General features: G+C 37.7%; 1 protein-coding gene across 2 annotated transcripts in view; it reads left to right on the forward strand.

Moving 5' to 3' along the window:
• The first annotated feature begins 3,955 nt into the window (after positions 1–3,955).
• The window catches only part of NALF1 (NALCN channel auxiliary factor 1), a 586,143-nt gene continuing 565,925 nt past the window's right edge, over positions 3,956–24,173 (forward strand). For both annotated transcript variants that reach the window (XM_070408612.1, XM_070408613.1), the window contains exon 1: positions 3,956–5,541. In XM_070408612.1, coding sequence (XP_070264713.1) covers positions 4,615–5,541 — 927 coding nt within the window. In that variant the 5' untranslated portion in view covers positions 3,956–4,614. The remainder of the gene's footprint in view (positions 5,542–24,173) is intronic.

Below are 24,173 nucleotides of genomic sequence, written 5' to 3' on the forward strand. Positions count from 1 at the left end.
GATATGAATTAGGTAACCACTACTACTTTGAGATGTTTCTAAAGCAGTGGTTCTTACTTGGGAGAAAGTTTGCTTCCAGGGGACATTTGGCAATACTTGGTGACAGTTTTGGTTGTCAAAACTGGGGAGAAGGCATTGTGTTACTGGTGTCTTGTGAGTTGAGGCTATGGAGGCTGCTGATCCTCATACAAAGTATAGGACAGCCATCCACTACAAAGAAGTATCGACTCCAAATGTCAATAGAGGCAATACTGAGAAACACTGGCAAGGGAAATTGTAATTAGCTTGATATCAGTAGCTCTGGTGGTTTTTAGCTTTAAACCACCCCCTGGGGGTCATAATGAATCTATCTGCCAATAGCAACAGCACTCAACAGCGAGCACAACTCTAGACTAGTGGTCATGGAATGTGAAGAAGAGTAAAAACTTGAAGTAGTGGAGTTGGGGAAGGGTGTTAGTAAAAAACTGGACTTGGGAGAAAGAATATATATTTTAAGAACAAATGTGATAGTTCATTTCAGCAGAACGTTTGCTGCTTTTTATTCTTGGAAGAGGAACTTATTCATCAATGTAAATAGGAACAGGTTTGACTTGAGCTGAAAATTTATATTGCCTGGGTTGGAGGCACATGGCATGCAAAGGAAGCCAGGCTGGGAGATGGTGGGGTGGTGCACACTTAGGAAGTGGTCACTTATTTAGGTATTCAGTTACTTTGCTCACCTTTCTCCCTATGGGCTAACAGAAGTATTCTGGTGAATTTTTTCTTTTTATATTAAAATTCTACCTGTCCTAAGATCATCTTTGTGTTATATATTGTTCATTTCTTTATTTTCCCCATTCCCAGTCTGCTTTCTGATTTAATCACTCTAGACTGCCCCTAGGAGGTTTCTGTGTGAGAATCCCAGCTCAGGGATATCTTGTTGTAGACTTCCCTAGCTAAGGATTTTTCTGAGCTTTCTGTCTTACGCAGAAGAGATCAAGAGAAATATAAACCTGTCCAGGTAGCATCTTTAAATGAGGAAGAAACAGGGTGAAGAAAAATGAAGGGGCAGATAAGAGAAATAAGTATGAAATTAAATCCTGTAATGTAGATATTAAATAACAATCTAGATAGAGCTAAAGATAGAAAGATAGGTAACAGAGATAAGAAAGAAAAATAACTTAATAATTTTTTTTTAAGATTAAAAAAATCCCCACCCGGAGTTTATAAGAAGAAAGGCTTTGGGTTATTACATTTCATCTATACTTTATAACAAAGGTTCACCAGGTTCAAAACAAAAGGGAAAGAGAATAATTTTAGGATTTAAAATATAATATGCTCATTTTTATGTACTGCAAAATCTACAAAATAATAGAAATGCAGTCTTTTGATATTATCTTCTACATGTATTTATTTATACAATGGAAAATGCCAGACCTTATACTCACTTATGTCTGCAAGCAGACTTTATGTTGTATATAGATCTGATTTGGTTTAAGAAGTTGAAGTTTTAAATTTAAGAAAAGAGTAACCACAAGAAGAGGGTAGAAGAAAAAACAATGTTTTCCAAAATTTTAATAGATTTTCTTCAAAGGATATCTTTATTCACATCACTGTTTGAGAAAAGAGTATTTTATTCAATGTCAAAATAATTTAAACTATCAAAACCTTTTGAGGCAGCATGGAAAGACGTGGATAGTATTATCCTAAGTGAAATAAGCCAGTCAGAGAAAGACAAGTATCACATGATCTCACTTACTGATGAACAAAATAGATCCAGAGACATTGAAGCATGCAACAAACTGAGATATTTTAGAATGAAGAGGGGGGCGGGAAGAGACTAAACAAAGAACTTATATACATATATGTATAACCCATGGACACAGACAATAGGGTGGTGAAGGCCTGGAGAGGGAGCAGGACCAGAGTAGAGCGGCTCATTGGGGGGAAACAGGGGGACATCTGTAATACTTTCAACAATAAAATTAAGAAAAAGAAAAAAAATTGAAAGACTATCTCCTCAGCTTAACTACTGAAAATATTTAAAAAAAAAATTTCAGCAAAACCTCAATTTTTGCTCACTTAAAGATGCTTTAATGTAAGGATGAACTTGTCATAGAAAGCTTACCTGTAAATGTTGGGATCTTTTATGTAGTTAAAACAAAGCAGCACAATGAAATCCAAAGAGTCAGAATGATATAGGTACACAAATGTTCTTTCTAAGACATTACCTGGCAGATCAATCAATAGTCAACTGCACCACGCTTTAATATTCACTGCATATAGTTTTTAGGAACTTAGAATTTACCTGGGTAAAATGTAGTATACACCTTATTATGCTGAGGACAGAACTAGTTGGTTGAAACCTGCCCATTACGTTTTGCATGTTGACATTTTAAAAATTCTCATTTCTCAGGCATCCCAACACCCATAGCATCTCTAGAAAATGAATATCCTGATCCATTCCTTTGGTTTCTCAATATACTTACTTAGAACACAGGCACCCTAATACTGCCCATGTGAATGTGCACCCAACAGAGTATGAGGGTCATTAGAAAGCAGGGACTGGATATGGTGAATACGAGACAGAACAAAAGGCTTTCCTTGTTCATCAACAACAGAGAGGACTCTGGACAAGGCGTTGCGGAGGGTCCAGGCACAGGCGTAGCCTCCTGCTCCCACAGCTCCGGTGAGAGTGAGGGATAGAGTGGGCAGGGTTCCCAGATAAAGCCAGACTAATGTTTGCTCAGAGCATCAACCTGCATGAGCTGGGAGCGTGGGACCCCTTTCCCAGAGCGTCTGTTGCTCTCTTGGAACTCCAAGAACCAACGCTAAGGGGCACCAGAGGCTTGGATTCAGCCGCTGCCACCCAGGCAGCCAATGGCCAGCTGCTGCGGAAGTCTTGTGGGCGACAGCAAAGCCTAACTCGGTGGGGAATGGGGTTAAGGAAGCTTTTCATGCTCCAGATCCAAGGAGGAATCCTCCGAAGTCAAGACGTTGAAATCCAAGCCGCTGGCTAGGCGGTGACCCCTGATATCCCAGTTTTTACTGTATTTTTCTGACTATATGAGGCCATTTCTTACCTGTACTTTCGAATATGAAATACGTCGCTGTAACATATACAGCGGCATATATAGTTGTAGATGCACACACCATCCGTTCCATATAAAGCACTAAACTCACTTGACAAAATGTAACTCACTGGTAGTTGTTGATCTCTAGTTTGTTTTAGGGATCCCGAGGTCCATACAAAGAAACCAGATGTCACCTCCTCTCTCCTCTAGCCTGTTCGTGTTTACTTCCCTACCCCCCACCCCTCCAACCTTTCCTTTGAAGTCTATCATCACTTAGTTAAGAGAGCACTACCCTGACCCCCTCCCCATGAGAAACCTGGAACCGACCGCTTGCAACTCGGACTTTTTCCAGAGGCAGAGAGGCAGTGGGAGACGCGGAAGATGAGCTAGCATCTTCAGTCATGCATCTACATTCTGACTTTTGTCAGTGCAAACAGAAAGAAAAAGCCAAAAGGTGAGGACAGGGGACGCAAAGGAAGGAGCAAGCACTGGAGCTCAGAAGCCCAGGCGGGGCCAGTGGCACAGCCGCACCATCCCCTCCCCCGGCCCCGTGCGTCCTCGCCCTCCTCCGCCGCCCGGCCGAAGCGGTGCCAATGCGCCAGGATGGAGAGATCTCTGCGCGGGAGGAGATGACGCAAAAGCCAGCGCTCCCCCCCAAAAAAGTGTTTCTCCAGGACGAAGATGGCGGCAACTTAGCTGGGGACTGAAGATGACTGTGGCTCTTGGGAGGCCCAGCCCAGGCGATTCGGCCCCAAGGTCCGGGGGAGGCGGCGTCAGCAGTCGGAGCCCGGTGGCGGAGGCGCCCTCGGGCAGACCTGCAACAGCAGCGGCGGCAGCAGCAGTTCGAGCGCGGGGTGGGGGGTGGGGGGGAGGGAGAGCCCTGTCTGCGGTGGCTGCCCAGGCTCCGGACTCGGGGAGAGACTGCGAGAAGTAGGAGCAGGAGGAGGAGGAGAGAAAGGAGAAGGAAAGGAAGGAGGAGGAAGAGGAGGAGAAGCGAAGGGGAAGGAGGAGGAGAGCCACTGGGGAGGCGCACTGGTCGCTGTCTGCGGGCAGCGAAGACGCGGCATGCCCCTGACTGGGAAGAGCGGGCCGTCCTCAGCAGGACCATGGGGACCCGCGCGCTGACAATGCCTGGGTGAGAAGACCAGCGCAGAGCCACCCCGCCACCTCCACCATCACCTCCTGCACCCAGCTCGCCACCGGCCACCAGCCCAGCCACCTCCGACTGCCTCTCTCTCTTTCTCTCTCTCTCTCTCTCTCTCTCTCTCTCTCTCTCTCTCCCCACTATTGTTTCCTACTCTACAGAGGATGGGGTCGGCTGATGATTAGGTCGGAAGCAAGTCAGATCTTCCTCCAAAGCCTAGTAATATTTATGTAGGCAAAAAGAGAGAGAGAAAAAAAGAGAGGGAGAGAGAGGGAGAGGGGGAAAGGGAGAGAAAGAGAGAGAAGAAACGGGAGGAGGGGATAAGGAAATTAAACCCTTTAAGTCAATGCATATTGTGGTGACACCGGCACAGGAGCCCTCACGGTGGAGTCGGCCCGGGCTGTGCGTTCCCAAAATATGACCAGGGGTGCTTGGATGTGTCGGCAGTATGACGACGGCTTAAAAATCTGGTTGGCAGCACCCCGGGAGAACGAGAAACCGTTCATCGATTCAGAGAGGGCTCAGAAATGGCGACTGTCTCTGGCATCTCTCTTGTTTTTCACAGTCCTGCTCTCTGATCACTTGTGGTTCTGCGCCGAAGCTAAGCTGACCCGGACCCGGGACAAGGAGCAGCATCAACATCAGCAGCAACAGCATCAGCAGCAGCGGCAGCAGCAACAGCGGCAGCGGCAGCAGCAGCAGCAACAGCAGCGGACGCGGCAGCAGGAGCCCTCCTGGCCCGCGCTCCTGGCGAGCATGGGGGAGTCCTCGCCCGCTGCCCAGGCACTCAGACTGCTCTCCGCCTCCTCATCCCCCACCCTCCCCCCCTCTCCGGGAGACGGCCCTGGCGGCGGCAAGGGCAGCGGGGGCAAAAACAACCGGAGCAAGGCTCTTTTTCTAGGAAACTCTGCCAAACCCGCGTGGCGCCTGGAGACTTGTTACCCCCAAGGCGCCTCCTCGGGCCAGTGCTTTACCGTGGAGAGCGCGGACGCGGTGTGCGCCAGGAACTGGAGTCAGGGGGTGGTGGCCAGGGGGGAGGAGCAGCAAGTGAGAGGGACACATCCAACTGCACTCTGGAACTTGTCGGATTTTTACCTTTCGTTTTGTAATTCCTACACACTTTGGGAGTTGTTCTCGGGGTTGTCAAGTCCCAACACTTTGAACTGTAGTCTGGATGTGGTGCTCAAGGAGGGCGGTGAGATGACCACCTGCAGGCAATGCATCGAGGCTTACCAAGACTATGACCACCACGCTCAGGAGAAATACGAAGAGTTTGAAAGTGTGCTCCATAAATATTTACAATCGCAGGAGTACTCGGTGAAATCCTGTCCTGAGGACTGTAAGGTAGGATCAGTGGATTTTCTTTTTCTTCTGCCCTTCTTGAGCTTTTCCATCTGTTTTATTTTGTTGGAATGTTTTCTAGAGTTTTAAAAGTTTATTTTATTTTTTTGTGGCTCTGGTTTTGTTACTTCAGTCGTCGTTGTTGTGGTTATAAGAGCTTGACTTGGTGCTTGAGTTGGGAATACCTCGTGGATTAGTGGTAGACTGGTGCCTTCATTTGGGAATCCCTGGAAAATCAGGGAACACCCTGGTTTTCTGAGATAATAAAGCTAGGGCTTAAATTACCTCTTACAGATAAGCGATTGGTTCAAACTCTGTTACCTTATTTAAAAAATGGAATTTGAATATGGCTTGTTAAGAAGATATGATGGGACTGCATACTAATGATCCTAGCCCAAATCAGAAGAGTCAGAGACAGGCACGTGTGATTTGGCTTATGGACCTGCACACGTGAATTTTCAGAGAGTGACGTCATTAAGTTGGTTGACCAGAAGGTAAAGAGAAAGTGTTTGTAGTTGTTTATGTAGGAAGAAGCAAAACACGTTTTACCTGTTTTACAGAGATAGTTCAGGTTGTTTGGAAAGTCTGGAGGCCTACCTAAGCATACTGAATCACAATACATTTTCTGTTTTCTCTTAGAAATTTGAATAATTATTGACCTCAGACTCAATATGAGTGGAAAGTTTCCATTAACTACCTGGTGATCAATAATTAAGTGTTAGGTTTTATCAGATACCTTATGTAATTAGCTTGTATTTTCAGCATGTTCTCCAGAAATATTAAATGGCAAATGCATGGTGCTAGGGATAAAAAATACTAAACTCCTTAATAATGTGTATCATATTCAGTCTATTTCTGTTTAATATAGTAAGGGCTGTAATCCTTGCTGATTGACAAAAAAGAAGTGTATGCAAGTGTCTTAAGAAATGGCCAATGGCATGGGTGGTGCACATCTTGTAGAGGTGTCACTGTCCGTGGTGCTGAACTGAGATTCCCCAAGAGCTCTGTTGATGATGAAGATACTGCAGTAAGTGACATTTTAGTAGGGAAGAAATGATGACAGAATCTTAGTAAGCCTTAATGTTTTGTTCCAAGGTTAATTTATTAAATAACACAATAAAATGGTATTGCTTTAAAAAAGGAATAATATACTACACTCTCTCTTTTCCTTTCTCTTCACTACTCCCTCAGCACCACACAGGAAAAGAAAAATTGTCCCTCTTCTGCTTCACTTGCTTTGTACTGGAGAAGTGCAATCAAGGGCAATATTGATAAAAAATGCATTGTGATTCTTTGACATGAGAGCTGGTCTAAGGAATCTATTTAAAATGAACATAGTTCAAGGGCTGTACCTTACTTTGGATTGTTTAGTTGTGCTTTTGACAATTAAACTAAACTCAAACTAAACTTGCTTTTCAACGTTTTTTAAAATCAGAAACAGATCTTCTTTGGAAAGACTAATATTGAGTTTTCAATATTAATTTAGAATACCACTTCAAAAGATAAATGGATTTAAACTTTCCTACATACTTTTCTTAACCATATCACTATAACTAATGCCTGGGGATTAAACTTATTCTTAATGGCAGCTGTTAATAACTTATTGCATAGTTATTTATTATGACCAGATATGTTTCATTAGAATTATAAAAATAAGGAAAATGGTGTGTCTGCTAATTTTGCTACTCATAAAAAGGTTATAAGCATTTCAGTATATTATTTATGTTTAAAAGTGGTATCTTGTAATAATATAAATTTGCTTGCTTTTCTGAATGTAATTCTCATAGAAATTTCTATCAATTCCAACTTGCATAGGTTCAGTATTTAAAAGATAGTCATTGTTAATAGACTGCAGCATATTTTCAAATAAGCTTTTCAGATGTATCTTTGCTCAAATATCCAAATTTTAAATATAAATAAGTATATTTTCCTCTTGACCTGAAACATTTCTCAACTTTATATTTGTCATCAGAGCTGTAAAGGTATAATGTAGATGAAATTAATGTGTAATTTCATGAACTACTTCTGGATTGTGTTTTTATATAAAGTGGTAGTTGTTAACTGTATACACAAAAGCACATTATAGAAGTCTTAACTTCTTAGGAACATTTCTTCTTCACATTGAAAAGTAAGCACAGCCATTTGAGTTTCTCATCATCACACACATGATTTATTACTTGTGATATCTTGTAGCTATTTTCTTGGTTGTGTGATTTTTGTTTTTTTGTCCATTTGAAACATTTTTTCTATAATAATTGTTTTTAATAATTAGAATTCCACATTTAAGTTTCAAGTGTTCCTGATTGATAACTTACAAATTGATTAGTTATTTCCTTAATTTAATATATAATTTCTTTATGATTCTGAAAAAGCCACAAAGACATCCACATACAAATTATATTACATGCCTTAAAATGCTACTTGTAAACTTTGAATGATGTGCCTGAGTTTCTTTCTAAACAGTTTTGCTCATTTTAAATATAACTATAATTATGAAATTGTGACTGTCATCAAGGACTTTGCTCAAGATATACATTCTATGAAAAAGTTTCCATATTTTAAGATAGCCACAAAGTCCGAGGCTATGTTAAAAGCAAATGCATTGTATTTCTTGAATTGGTAATATATTCATGAAAAATATAATTTAATAGTGTATAAATATATTTGTAAATGTAGATAGAATATACTTAGTCATATTAGTTATACAATTTATATACAAGTTTATATTTTAGGAGAAATATTAACCTTATTATGTCCATATAATTAAATTATTAATGCAGTAATTTCCAAAATATAAAACTTAAGGACATATTACCTTCTAATTTTATATTCTCCTCCATTTACAAAAAAGCCACATTCCATATATAAAATAGAATTGATTACATTTAATTTAACTTGTTTTGAAGGACTTTTGACGCCTTATGCTGAGAAAGCACACAAACCTTAATATTGATCTAATACAGTCATAGTGCCTGAGTCCATAGGAATTGGAGATTAAATGCAGCTTGAATTTATTTTAGTGAACATTTGTATTGAACACATAATAAAAATCATTTGTACCCAAGAATATTTTTTAATATTCTGAGAAATAGCTGGCTTAATTTTAAAAGAGTAAATATGCACATTTATCTGGGAGGAAATTTATGGAAAAATAAAGAACATTCAAGCTGCTATCTTACATAAGTCAAGTAGCAAAAATGATGACAGTAATTCTCTGTAGTTTTCATTGTTTTTCAAAATGATCTTTAATATATAATATGAGTAACAAAGCTGTAATAAAGTTGTTGCTAATATTTAAATATGCAGTATTCTAAGCTACAAAATTACATATGTATATTATTAAAATGCTTGTTTTTTTAAACTTAAATATTTTCTCTTGTCCTTTAGCTCCTAAGCATATGTGAAGATATATATTATTAAATTGGGATATTTAAGGAATACAAATTACTTTGTTACTGGTAAACTTTTGTTATTGATAGCTTTATGTCCTCACTAGTACTATACCTTAACTTAAGCCAGATGATCAGTGAAAGCAGATTTGAGATTAGACTATAACGTAGATATTGCATCATCTGTATTTTAGTTCTCTCATAATAGATACTAATCTTCATACTCTCAAGAACATATGCATCCATATTTTTATTTTTATAATCTCATGTTAAAGCAGATTCTATTGCTTATTCTTAATTTAACAGATACCAAAGGATGCTCTGCCAGTGTAAGGCATATATAATAATCGTGATACCTGAGGCTTTCTGTATTGTTTGCAGAAACCGCTCACAAACATTAACCAGTTTGAGCACATATAATTTGGATTACATAATGTACAGTTTGAACCTTTCTTAAGTTCTTAATTCATTTTGGCGTCATGCGCTCTAGATTCTTGAAAGAATATATTTAAAATAAAATCAAATATCTAAAAATTATTTTTATTAAAAAATATTGTTTTGCTGTTGATTAAGTGCTGTTGTAAAAAGTGTGACATTGTCCAGGAATGTGGAATACATATGCAAATAGATCTTTTTTGTATCCTATCACTTGATTATTTTCAAATCTTCTCTTTATTGCTGAATTGCTTTTCTACAAAGTCAAATAGTCTAGCCATGCAGATAATCATTTTAACCATTATTAAGGCCATTTTTAGGTCAAAACCATTATCATAACAAGTTTTATGACCCTGATTTTTGTTTTTCCTATTTTTTGTTTTATATATGACCACTAATTTTATGAATTGTATTTTATTTTTATAGGAAAACAACCAAAATTTTATCTTAATATTAGGTGCCTATTGTTTTTATAGGCTAAAGAATGATTATTTTTACTTTGAACTTGTAACTGTGTCAAATTAGTAACTATATAGGGCTCAAACTTTTAATAAATGCTATTACACATTGGTTTTAATTGCTTTAATTGTATGATGTCAGTGTCTGCATGTGCAAGGTGAATTAAAGTATGGAGCAAAGAAAATCAATAATGCTCCTAGTCTCATGCCCCCCCACATATAAATTATAATCCATTAAGTTTTTCATGCTAGATTGAGTACCCAAGAACAAGTATACATATAACTATTTCAAATAAAATAATATTTTAATTTGAATTATTTGACCTATTGCTTTAATTTCAATCCCCAGTGTCCTTTTAAATTTTTATTTTCAATGTTGACCTCACATTGACTAGGCATAAACACTTTGCTTTTTACTTTATATTGATTTACATTGCAAAGATGTTTCTTCAATATCAGTGAATTGATACCGTAGATCAGTGATCCTTTGACTATCCTGGGGAATCTTTGAAAATGGCCCCAGCTCTGAGATTCTGATTTCATTCACCTGGCTTGTGTCAGGAGCTTGGGATCTTCCACTTTCTCTGATGATGTGTGGCCAAGGTTGAGAACAACTCTTCTAGTTGACATTGACAACTAATGTGATAAGACCTTTTGGCTCCTGTGCCTCAGTATAATCTAATTTGTTAAACTGATTAGAATGGAACTCAGACATATATTTTTTAAAGTGGTAAAGGCAATAGGACAGAGCTAGAGGTCAGGGAGCAAATATGTCGAGTTGGGCTAAGGAAATAGATGAGAAGTGACTCGATTGGGTGAAAGGGTTAAGGGATGCTCCAGAAGAGAACATGGAGAGAAGGTGGTGGATGCACAAAGGACCAGAGTTTGAAGTGTGTAAGGGTGGGCCTATTGGCTGTTAATATTCTGTCTTTTAGCCCAAACTGAGTCATTATGCTGGTGTTCAATAATGGGCTGAGCACATGAACAAAGAAATGGAATGATTGTCTGTAAGACTGCTCAATTATTTGCTTAGAGGAGCCTGGCCTTATTTCTGTCTCAAATTTTAGGCTATATAAATTGCTGAAACTTTTTCTAAAGTATATGGTTTATTTTAAGAAAAAAACACACATGTTGGCTCTTCATAGTATTTTACATGAATCAGATTTATTCTTTTTAAAAAATATATGTATTTTCTTGATTTTATAGAGAGGAGGGGAGAGGGATAGAGAGATAGAAAAATCCATGAGAGAGAAACATTAATCAGCTGCCTCCTACATGCTGCCCTCCTCTGAGTATTGAGCCCACAACCGGAGCATGTTCCCAGACCAGGAATCAAACTGTGACCTTCTGGTTCATGGTCCAATGCTCAACCACTGAGCCACAACAGCTGGGCAGATTTATTTATTTATTTATTTATTTATTTATTTATTTATAAATCTATTCACTTTTGTAAACTTAGGAAACTACTAATTATTTTTTATTTCTTTATTGTGATGATAAGCCATGTTTTATTTTTACTTCTTTTTGTAATACTGAAATAACTAGTATAACATTTATGTAGTTTTTTGAAGACATAAACTGCTAAGTAATCACAGATTACTACTAACCTTAATTTTTGGAATTACTTTTAAAATTATCTGGTTGCTCTGTTCTGAAGGGATTGTAATATCCATTGTTTTATTTTTTAACATTTTATATTACAAGATGTTGTGAAACACTAAAGCTAAGTTTTACTTAATAATAAATTCAATATTATTGCAATCTAAATAATGAAATTTCCTCATGAAATGTTCTAATTTACTCTGATTTCGTACACTGGAAATAAGAGAAATAACATTTGCCTTTTTTTGCTAATAAATAGTTAATGATTTGTACTATGTGTTGTATGTACTGGAATGCATGAAAACATTTAATCCTTGGGTGTGTGAAGTGTTAAAGGTAACAGTTACTTACTTTCCCCCACCCCTGTGGTCTGTTTCTGCATTCAGTCATTTATAAACAAAATGCTGTAGAAGATACCACAGATGGCAAGAAAAATCCTGCAAAAAATAGATGTTTATTATCCGTTTAAATACTGTTGTTGATTTTAGCAGTAGCAGTAGGATAGCCACACATGCGTGATAGGTGAATGCAATAATCATGTCTATGGAAATGCATGGGGATTTTGTTTATCAGCTTCTCCACCTTGCACAAGAAGGAAAATGGGCTCTAGTCAAAATAGAACTCTTCACCCTCCTTCCTCTGTGTGCTTTCTTGCTATCATCTTGCTGTGTCCTCTCCTGGCATGTCGAAACTGCATATTAAAGGGCTGAATCCCATGAGAAATCCAAAGTTGAGAAATCTTTTTTCTCTGTATCTCTACTCCCATAAAAAATGACCAGTCTATTTCTTACTGAACTATTACTGATTTTGTTTATTTGAAAGAAAATCAAACTAAGAGGTAAATGGGATATCATGACAATGCATTAGCTCTTGCGGAAAATTATTTGAATCACTCAGAAACTTAAGTATTAAAACAAGCTTCAATAATAAGCTAACATGCTTTAGAAGTCAGAAACTAGTCTGATTCATTTCTTCTTCATGTTCTCTCTATGAGGTATTATCATAGATTTTACAGATGAGTAAAGTGAGGACATAAGTTTACTATTCCAAGGTCAAACTGATGGCAGTGTTAAAGATAAAGTACACTATTGCCTGAATGTATATGCTTTTTCTCTTTTATTATTAGTATTATAAACATACCAAAGAATGAGGAGATTAATATAATAAGCCTACATATACCTGTAACATAGATTTAACAACTGTTAGGAATCTTACCATATTTATTTCTTTTTATTTTAATTTATCATTAAAAACATTTTACAGGTGATAAACAAGCCAAGATTACAGAGATTTAGGAGTCCTGGACAGCTGGGATGAATGGTCAGAAATTCCAGGTTCATCATTTCAAAGGCTTAGGGAGGAGATATGAAAATGAATAAATTCATCAGAACACCTAGGGCTAGAATTGAGCAGGTAAAATGATGCATATACAATTTTAGTGCGAGGAAGTAAACTTTGGATGTCTGATTGTTCTTGTGCTGAATTTACAAGTTAAATAAGACACATCCACTTTATGATTTTTAATCAATGTCCTATTTTTAACTTATTGCATTAAAAGATGTTTGAGTGTATTAGTTAAGAACTGTCTCTGTATTGTCTAGCATCTGTAATACTTAGGCATTTTAATTTTTATCTAATTTTTATTAGCTCCTTTTAGGCCCTGTCTTCAAATACAGTCACACTGGGGGGTCTGGGTTTCAATATATGAATTTGGGGGATACAAATCCATCCATAACATTGAGTAAGGTATGTGTCAAGAGCTGTAGGAAATACCTCTGGGAAAATGTTAGTGCTCAATTGTGAAGGATCATGTATCCTGTTCTAAGGCCTTTGAATTTCATTCCTTATATGTTAAAATATCAGAGAGGAATTTTAATCAAGAAATCACCTGGGATGATTTGTTTTTCTCAAAAATGAGCTCTGACAGCTATGTCATCATAGGTTGGAATAGGGTGAACTTATGCCAGGGAGACCAATTCAGAATTGGCTCTCTTCCTTGGGAGTTATAGGATGACTCCAAATCAGCACTCTCCAACAGAACTTTCCGTGGTGATCCACTCTTTCCAATATAGTAGCCACTAGCAATATGTGGCAATTGAGCACTTGAAATGTGGTTAGGGTGAGTTAAGAACTGAATTTTAAATTATATTTAATGTTAATTAATTTATGTTTAAATAGCCCCAAGTGGCTATTGGCTACCATATTGGGCAGAACATTCTAAATTACTGCAGGAGTTATAAAAGTAACACAAGAAGAAACATAAGATTCAGGAGACTTTTCTGAGTTCAAATTTATAAATTGCTATGTAGAGGAGGGATATGATTCAAGCTTTATAAAAGGTTAGGCTGTGAATTTTGATACCATTTAATGAGATAGGCAATATAGGAGGAATAACAAATTGGGATTGAGAGTGGTCAAAGAAACAAGAAGTTCATTAGGAGATAATGATATCAGGATGTCCAGTAGATAGTAGCCGATACCACATGAGAAGGGAGTTTAGGTGTGAAGTTTACTATCTACCTGTTGGTTTCATTAAAGAAGCATGGATAGAGATTAGATAACTTCACAAAATATTATATGGAGAGAATACCAAAGATGAATCTTAAGAAAGAACAACACTTAAGGGTTTGTGTAGAAAACGTACCAGGGAAAGATATTGAGAAGAAACAATAAGAATGAGAATGAAAATAAGGGGTGGGGGGGGGGGGGGGGAGAGGAGGAGGAGGAGGAGGAAGAGGAAGAGAGAGAGAGAGAGAGAGAGAGAGAGAGAGAGAACAAAAGAGTGGAGTGAGAGGGAGAAGTAGAGACACAGGCAAAGATGAGAATCATGAGAATGCAATGATTTGAAAGGCATAGGGAAGGATTTGTAGAAAGAACATGTGCGATGAAGCCTAGAAATAGGCCATTGAATTTGTCCGTTATATTTGTTGACTTTACAAGAGTAGTTTCAATAGAATGATAGGAAGAAATGTCAAATTGTGATGAATAAGGAATGTGTTGAAGTTGAGGTAATAAGGACTAGTACAAACTATTCTTCATTAATTAGGCAGTGAAAAGAAAAGAAAAATGGAGTAGGTGGGAAAATGTGAGTTTAAAGAAATAAATATTTTATGGTGAAATAAACTTTAGAATATTTGTAGCTTTTAATCTAGAACCCAGATGAGAGTATAAATTTGAAAGTATCAGACTCAGAAAAATTAATGATGGCTCTGTATTCCAAAGAAGGGTGATGGGCTCCCATCTATTACTAGCCCAGAATGTACAGATATTACTAATAATTTAAAAGTAGAAATTAATTGTTACCTTAATAAAGAAGTATGGTTAAAGGATAGTTGAGCATAGATTGGATTTAACTCCCAACATTAATCACCATTTATTAGTTATATGACATTGTCTAAGTTACTTAAAATAAAGATTCTAGTGTTCCTTTCACAGGATGTTTATGGGGGAGAAATTGAGATTCCTAGGCATATAAAAGTACTTAAGCTATGGCTTGATGATGCCCAATAAATTGTAGCAATTCATTAAAACCCATGGAGAAAAAGCCATGGGAAACATCAGTAAAATTAATATAGTCTTCACTTGAGATCTCATAAATTTTCTGGTAAATAACACTCATTTACAAAAGGTTATAAGAAGACTTTGCATTTTGCATGGTAAAATTGTCTGCTTTATTACATCCACATTCATCTGTTTCTCTAAATTATTGACCAACACTGGAATAAAATGAAAAAAAAGTTCAGCTGGAGTGAAAATGTTTTATTCCTAGTGCTTGAATTTTTTCTCTGTTATTTCAGATTAAAATGAACATGTGCTGGGTTTTAAACTGAGTAGATACTCTTAAATTAGTCTAAACTGGCTTGAGAACTTTTGTTCACAAACCTCTCAGAGGTTTAAGTGAAAAAATCATTGTAATGATCTTCCATATCCTAGAAACTGATGGGTAAAAATAATCTTGAGGAAAGTTGTGTGTTATATAGTTTGTTAGTCATCGCAGAGTCACGTGCCCCAAATTCTATATTAAAAGGTAGAGCCCTTTGTCCTGCATTCTAGCTACTTAACTTTGTATTTTGTTGTCCTGGTTATTTTCTGCTCCGCCCACATTTACCCATTCTGCTATACTATAGTATTTTTATTGATTGGGGAGGGAGAAGAAGTAGGGTCAAAGATTGCCTTGAACGAGAGCTGGCAGACAAAGAAAACACAGTAGGTGCCAATATACAGAAGTCTGAGTTGGGTAGACTCTAAGTCAGCCGTGGGCAAACTATGGCCCGTTTGAAATGAAAAAACTAAAAAAAAAAAAAGACCGTACCCTTTTATGTAATGATGTTTACTTTGAATTTATATTAGTTCACACAAACACTCCATCCATGCTTTTGTTCCGGCCCTCCGGTCCAGTTTAAGAACCCATTGTGGCCCTCGAGTCAAAAAGTTTGCCCACCCCTGCGTCTAAGCTGTACTCCATGCATGGGAGCATGATTGCCCTGAGAAAGAGAAGACACAGGGAGTCACAGTAAGATTCTTTAACTTGATATGAATCGTATGTGTGAGTGGAGTCTTACTATTCAGTACTTCCTGTGGCTGTAGGGGTGAGAAAGGGGCTGTATGTAGGTGTTTTAGGAATATCTGTACTCTATACAGGGAAGAGTGTTTTATTAAAGGATACAATGGAAAATGTTGGTTGCCTGAGAACTTCAGAGCCCTTTGCTATGGAGATGCGTAAATGGGTTGGGAGCTATCTGCCCAAGGCATCTTGGCTATGTGTTGCAAGTTGACCAGATGATTTTAAATATTCCATCAAACATCCTTTGTCATCTCATGAGGCACCCAGAAATGATAACTTTGCATTGTGAAATGGTACTTATTGCCAATTCCATCAAAGAAATAACACCTTGCTCTTAGTAATAGTACTTTGGTTTTAAAAACTAAAGTCTTGAACACTTTAAATTACTTGTCTAATTCCTATTGTTATCAGTTTGAATAATTTTGAAAAAGAATGAATCAACTACATGAGCTTACCCTGAAGATAGATAGGAACTGAATTAGAGTAATTTATAGTAAATTTTTGTTATTACTAATATTAAAAAATAGATATTCTCTTCTTCCTATAATAAACACACCAATCACTATTATAAAATCTCAAATAATTATTTTGAGCAAAGCAGGACTCAACAACATGGTCAGACTGGGAAAGACATGGTGCATATGACCTTTCTCCATTGGTTTCACAGCACTTCTTTCACATATATCAATTCATTCCCACATCCAGTTCTTTGGGGATATTATCATTGTAAAAATTCCATGCTCTCATGGAATTGTACCCATCTATTACATTTTTTTGTAATAAAAAAGTCCTATATTGATAACTTCAGCATGTTTCTCTTATTCATTCTCCACAACAATCCAATATTATAGGCAAGATTAACTTTCTTCAACATATGGGGTGACTGACTAAGGCTAAAAGTTAAGAAATGTGCCCAGGTGTTCACAGGTAAGTGTGGCATAACCTGAATTCAAGCCCAGTAATATCTGGCTCTTAATTTCGTGGGCTTGACTTAACTATAATGTATTTTCCACTCTGTCACAAATAATTGTTCATGTCTAGTGTTTGTATTTTCTTTTGTTTTTAGGGGAGAGAATGTGGGTGGATGACAGGAGTGAATATAAAGTTCGTTGGGAATATAAACTTCGTCCAAATTCTTTTTCTTGTTGTAACATTTTGGTATAAGGAATGAGCCTTGCCTGAAAAGTCAGAAAGGCCTAGTTTCAAATAGTTTTTCCATCAATTCCTGTAAAATGGGGATACTTATATCCGGTCTAAGGAGTCCCCAAGAGAAGGAACAGAACAATGTGTAATAAAAGGTAGCTGGCAAGTAGTCTTTCCCTCAATTCAAGGTACTCTGAGAAGAGAGAGTCACTTCACAGTGCAAGGCAGCAAGACTGTACTCTCTTAGCTGTTTAGAAACTGAACTGGTAGAACACCTTGACAAATTTGTCCTCCTGACCCAATAATTGGTTTCTAATCAAAGCTGTCCTAGCATAGATCAACAACCTGACAGAGATTTTCCACTTAGTTTCCACTGAGGCATTTCAAAAAAGACATCGATGATATACTTACCCTCAAGAATCACAATGATCCTAGATAAAAGCTGTTTAAAAACATGATTTTTCCTTTCCCATAGTGAAAGCTGGACTTGCTGTTATGGGCCATTAGGCAAGAAGTTGTGGGGCACCTGTGCTTCCTGAGGCAATGATTTCATGTCAAAGTCCATGTGAAATAGTGGGAAATGAAAGACCACATGGAAATGCAAATGATCTTGCTGTCAATGGAATCTGTCTGATCTGCTTTGTGGAAGTTAGGCAAGTTTGACAAGTTTCATATATTCTGTTTGTACCATGAAATTTATAAAAATATATTGAAATTATGGAAATCACTTATAAAAAGTAAATCCTTTCATATTATTTCAGTTTAGACTTTTTAAAACTTCACTTCTATTCAATTTAAGTAAAAATTTAAGTAAAGAGGAAGGGATTTAAATCTGAGTGAACAAAGTTCTTGTTGGCTTTGTTTGGCTTCATTGATGTAATATGAATTATTTTGTTTTTCAGTTGTCATCATTGTCAGCTGCGTAGCCATGGATTTGATTTTTCCATTTAACTAATTGGCTTTCAAGCATTATTAAAATAATTGATCCAATCTTTAGTTATTTTGATATTTTTTGTTCTTAGGAATAAGCCAAACATTTGCAGGGTGTGGCAAAAGTAAGTTTACAGTTGTGAGTATGCGAAACACAGAGTTTATTCTTGTTTATTACTTATTAATTATTCTATTATTTTCCATACAAACAACTGTAAACCTACTTTTGTCCACCCTATATATGCATTTTACCTACAAGGAGTCAAAGAAGCTATTTGTTTTTGACAAAAGCAAACATACTAAGAATATGTAAACTCTTCTTTTTAAAGTTGTATATTTTGTCTTTGACAAATAAATCTCTCATTTCCAAATGACGTTAAAATCTGGGTAAATTTAATAACATTAATTGATATTTATAATTCTCAAATTATCAGTTTTACATTTTATATATGATATTAAGGAATTTAACTTTATAACCATCTAAAATGTTTTCTTAAGGCTATAGGGGATTAATTTTTTATACTCCTCAATTATTTCATAAAGGCCCTAATGCAGGAGTAATGCTTAACCTCCACAAAGGGAGGTCAGGCGTTGCCCTAGTCATGCTGTCAAGACGGGCAGCACCATAACGTGTTGGCTAGAGAGTTCACTGTCATTAGCTTCCACTGCTCTTGAATGTCTATCAGCTTTTTCTAACTCCCATTTTGGCTGTGTCCACACAGAGAAAGAAAATTAAGACCAATAAACAACTATAATTGAGACAAATATAAATTTGCAATGAATTGAAACACTGTTTTGTTATTATTTATTTATTTATTTTTTTGGCTAATTGTCTTTGTCTGAAATATGGTGCAGCCTATTAAGGAAGTAGTGCTCACTTCTCCAATGTCAAGTTTTTTTAAACTTTATTTTTGTTGTTGACACTATTACAGATGTCCTTTCTCCTCCTTGCCCACCTCTGACATCTCTTGTAGCAAGGGAAACAAAGGGAAAAAATATAAATGGTACTATGTCAAACTAAAAAGCTTTTGCATAGTAAAAGAAACTAACAAAATGAAAAGGAAACCACTGTGTGGAAGAATATATTTGCCAATGGTACATCTGATAATGGGGTTAATGTCTATATATAAAGAACTTATACAACTCAACACCAGGAAGACAAAAACACACACAAAACAATGGGGAAAAAAATGGGCAAAGGAACTGAATAAACATTTCTCCACAGAGGACATACAGATAGCCAAAAAGCATATGAAAACTTTTCAATGCCACTAATCATCAGAGAGATGCAAAATAAAATCACAATGCAATATCTCTCATACCTGTCAGAATGGCTATAATCAATAAATCAACAAGCAAGTGCTGGTAAGGATGTGGATAAGACTGGTGCAACCACTGTAAAAAACAGTGTGGAGTTTCCTCAAAGAAAGGAACTTTCTTTTGACCCAGTGATCCCACTTCTCGGAATATATCCTAAGAATCCTGAAATACCAATTCGAAAGAATAAATGCACCCCTATTTTCATAGCAGCATTATTTACAATAGCCAAGATCTGAAAACAGCCCAAGTGCCCATCAGTAGTAGATGAGTGGATTAAAAAGCTGTGGTACATTTACACAATGGAATACTATGCTGTCCAGTATTACTTTAATTGGATGGATGTTTAATATTCTCACATTAGTCCCTATAAACAGATAAATGCAAAAGCTAAGCAGTGAAAATTTGCATTTTTTAACAACTTGATTATATAATAGTGCTAAAATAATGTGGTGAAATGCATAATGCAGCTCTCAACAATTTCCTTTTTTCCTCCAAGTCAAGGCTAGAGTTGATGAAGTAGAAAGTTAACTAATGATAGATATGTTTAGGGGAAAAATCATATTTCACCCAAATATAATAATTTATTTTAATAGCCTAATAGTTGAAATAAATGGAAAAAGATTAAATGGCTGAATAGCTGAACTGATGCTGCAAATAGAGCATGGAAAACACACAATATTTGAGAGTTTCCATTTCCTACCTTTGACTGATTATAATAATTTACTCTTGTTCATTTAATGCTGTGTCCATTCTGGGTATTTTGTATGGCTCTGAGCCTGTTTTACCTTACTGTTTTTTTTTTTTTTTTTTTGTTAAATATCATAACAATCTATGTGATAAATTATTAAAGAGAATTTCCTATGGGGCTATTCATCCAAGTTCCTCTGACTTCTCCAAGTAATGGCTGCCACTGTTTGTTGTGGAATGAGCCTTAACCAGATGGGCCAAAGAAGTATTAGCACTGAAGAAAATCATGTATTTTCTCAGAATTGTCACAGTGATTATTTGCAAAGGATATGATAATTGCAATCCAGATGCAATAAAGGATGCTGTATAAAGAATACTTGAATAACTTAATTTGTAATAATTTCCTCTGGGAATGCATATCTTTATGTACTATCCTCTATAATAACGAGATAATATGCAAATTGCCCATCACTCCAACACACAAGATGGCTGCCCCCATGTGGACACAAGATGGCCACCACAAGATCACCAGCAAGGGAGGACAGTTGTGGGCAATCAGGCCTGCAGGGGAGAATAGTTGGGGGGACCCAGGCCTGCAGGGGAGGGAAGTTAGGGGTGACCAGGCCAGCTGGGGAGGGCAGTTAGGGGTGACTGGGCCTGCAGGGGAGGGCAGTTGGGGGCAACCAGGCCTGCAGGGGAGGACAGTTAGGGCCAACCAGGCCGGCAGGGGAGGGCAGTTAGGGGCGACCAGGCCTGCAGGGGAAGGCAGTTAGGGGCGACCAGGCCTGCAGGGGAGGGCAGTTAGGGGTGACCAGTCTGGCAGGGGAGTTCAGTTAGGGGCAATAGGGCCTGCAGGGGAGCAGTTAGGCATCAATCAGGCTGGCAGGGGAGTGGTTAGGAGCTGATCAGGCTGGCAGGCAGAAGTGGTTAGGGGTAATCAGGAAGGCAGGCAGGCGAGCAGTTGAGAGCCAGCAGTCCTGGATTGTGAGAGGGATCCCAGATTGGAGAAGGTGCAGGCTGGGCTGAAGGACAACCCCCCCTCCCCCACTGCACAAATTTCGTGCAACAGGCCTCTAGTATAGGATAAAAACATACTATAGAGACAAATGAATATTACTTTCAAAAAATAGATTTTTAGTGGAAACTGTTCTTAGATAACCTACTTGAGCACTATTATTATATGACAATAGTTATTTAGTCACTGAGGTATAAGATATCTGACAGTGAACCTAGTTAAAAAAAGAATAAATAATTAGACCTTTCATCATGTGTGAATCATTCATATATGGACATGAAAAATACGAAAAAAATTTATATATGAACAGGATGATTGTTAAAGCAAGGGAAGGAAGGAATATGAGAGAGAGCCAGAATAATATTTTCTTTTTCAAGATGCATGTTAATGAGAGTAAGATTAAAAGACACATAAATAAATCTCTTGATCCAAAAGCTGTTGTGCATGTAATCTGTTACTGAAAGAAAAAAAAATCTTGTTAACAAATTTTCCTTTTCAAATGGTCCTGCTTTCAACCTATAAGAAAAAATTGGATTTTGCTCAGAGCCTTGGCATCAGGATAGTGCTGCACTTTCAACTCTAACTTGTTTATGAAAGTTCATTGTTTCCCTCTTAAACTACAGTGGGCTCTGAATAACATAATTACAAAATATCAATTTTATAAAATATGTTGTTTGATATCTTTGTTGCTGAACATAAGATCTTTTTATATGGAAACATAAACACAGTATTTTATTTGTACATACTTCTTTATGGGTAATTATGGGTATGAAAAGTAATAAACAGCAGTGCAATTATGCCATAGCTTGTGGTGGGGATGTGTGTTTTCTTAATTTGGCCACTTAAAGAAAGATGTAACTATTCATCACTGAACCTTTCCCGATAAACATTTCTTTAAGCCAATATCATTTTCCAAATTTAGAAGTCTTTAGAAAAATATATCATTGTTTGCTTCTTCTGATTAGTTGATGAATTTTAAGAAACTGGAAAGCTACCATAACTTTATTATGATAATAAAATCTAGAAGAGATTGAAGCAAGTTTCCACTTTACAGGAAAAAGCAAGATAAACTATTTGACAGCATGATAGAAACTTTTTGATTAATCCAACCATTGGAATACAAAGTCTAGATATATTTTTTTCTTTACTATTCTGGTAACTAGCTAGGATGCTCAGAACAGCAAAATCATTATATCATCTGAGAAATTAACCAGGACAGTTCAAATGGTTTCTAAAATTCAAATAACTCACAGACCAATGTTTTAAGCTATCACTTTTTAAACATTTCCTGTATTATATTACATTGTGGAATGAACTAGAGTGTTAGTGACAAAACAAGGAAGAAGCTGAATTCTTTTGTGGAAAATCTGTTACTCAAACAAATCAGTATTTTGACTCTTTGGTCACTTGAAGAAAGTTTGACCCCAGTAAACAATCCTAGTATAGGAAAAAGAATTGATGTAAATCTGTATCTCTGTCTTTATACATTTAAGTGATTTAGATAAATTTTCTTATGAACTTTAATTTTATTCATGGATATCCAGCAAAGTTATGCCCAAAGCTGGAGGGCTATTTTCTTCTCTGTTAATATAATGATAGTTAACAATTAGAACCTAGTGTTGGTACCAGACTATTAATTTAACCCTATGAAGTATGTCTGGTAATTATCCCCATTTTGTAGATAAGTGAACAAAGGTCTAGGGCACAGGTTTCCTAACTAAAGCTTTTAACAACTATTTTATATTCATTTTCTATCAGATTGCTATGGTATAGAAGCAATCCTAGCGGTCAGAGATTACTGATTATTGAAAAGGAAGAAAATAAGAAATCACTGAAAATATTAGTTTGAAGTCATTGTCTAGGAACATGTGGCCAGTTTACATGATACATCTATAAAATGAAATTTGTATATTCCGGGGGGGGGGGGAGCAAAAGTAGGTTTACAGTTGTGAGTAATCAAAACACAGTTTATTCTTGCATTATTATTTATTAACTAGAGGCCTGGTGCATGAAATTTGTGTGTGGTTATGGTCCCTAGGCCTGGCCTGTGATCAGGGCCATCTTCCCCGGCTGCCTGCAGCTGGCCCCGTTCCCACTGCCACCCACCCCCGGTTCCCCATTCACCATCAGGCGATCGGAGCCTGACGGCCATTCCCACCTGGCCCAGCCCCCACCACAGGTTGCCCTTTGTGTGTGGGGTGACTGATGGGGTGGGGGCTTTGGCCTGGCACCACCCGCGTCCCCCACCACTCACCCCCGGTTCCCTGTTCACCATAGTGTGTTCGGAGCCTGCTGGCCAGGGAAAGGGACTGAGAGGTGATCAGTGTGCCTCATAGTGACTGGTCAAGCAGTCATCTGATCATTCCACGATTAGGGTCAATTTGCATATTACCCTTTTATTATATAGGATAGAGGCCTGGTGCATGGGTGGGGGTCTGCCGGCCTGCCCTGATGAGGGGCCTGGGATCAGGGTGGTGGTCCCTGCTGGGGGGCGGGGCCAGCTGGGCCGAGGGGCCGCAGGCTGTTTGCAGCCTGGCCATGCCCCCGATCAGAGTGGGTGTCACCGCTGGGGGGGGGGGGGGTGCTGCAGGGGTGAGAGGCCCTGGGGGGTTTGTAGGCTATCCACGCCCCCCTGGCTGGGGCAAGGGGACACGGGTAGTTTGTAGGCCGTCCATGCCCTGATTGGGGTGGGGGTCCTCCCTGGGGGACGGTGCCAGCAGGGGTGAGGGGCCACAGTGGTTCTGGTCTCTGGTAGTTCTGGACGTTCTGCTGTTTAGGTCGCTGGGCTTTTATTATATAGGATTATTGTATTATTTTTTATATTAACAATTATAAGCCTACTTTTATCCCACCCAGTATATATACTAGTCTAGTTCTTTCTTCTGTTGGATTTTGATAATACTGTTATAGCTAGGAGATCTGTCTTGGTTATTCTTGTCTAATATTTGTAAAGAAGAAAAGAAAGAAAATTAGGTAATGAGCTTGTGATGGTTATAAAACATGGAAGCAGATTCTTTGACATTCCTCCTACTGAGAAGTGCAAGCATGTCCTCCCTTTGAATCTGGACATGTGTGTGACTGCTTCATTCAAA

Source organism: Myotis yumanensis, unplaced genomic scaffold (genome assembly GCF_028538775.1).
Source record: "Myotis yumanensis isolate MYYU_CA2020_CCGP unplaced genomic scaffold, mMyoYum1.0.hap1 SCAF_3, whole genome shotgun sequence".
Taxonomy (NCBI): Eukaryota; Metazoa; Chordata; class Mammalia; order Chiroptera; family Vespertilionidae; genus Myotis; species Myotis yumanensis.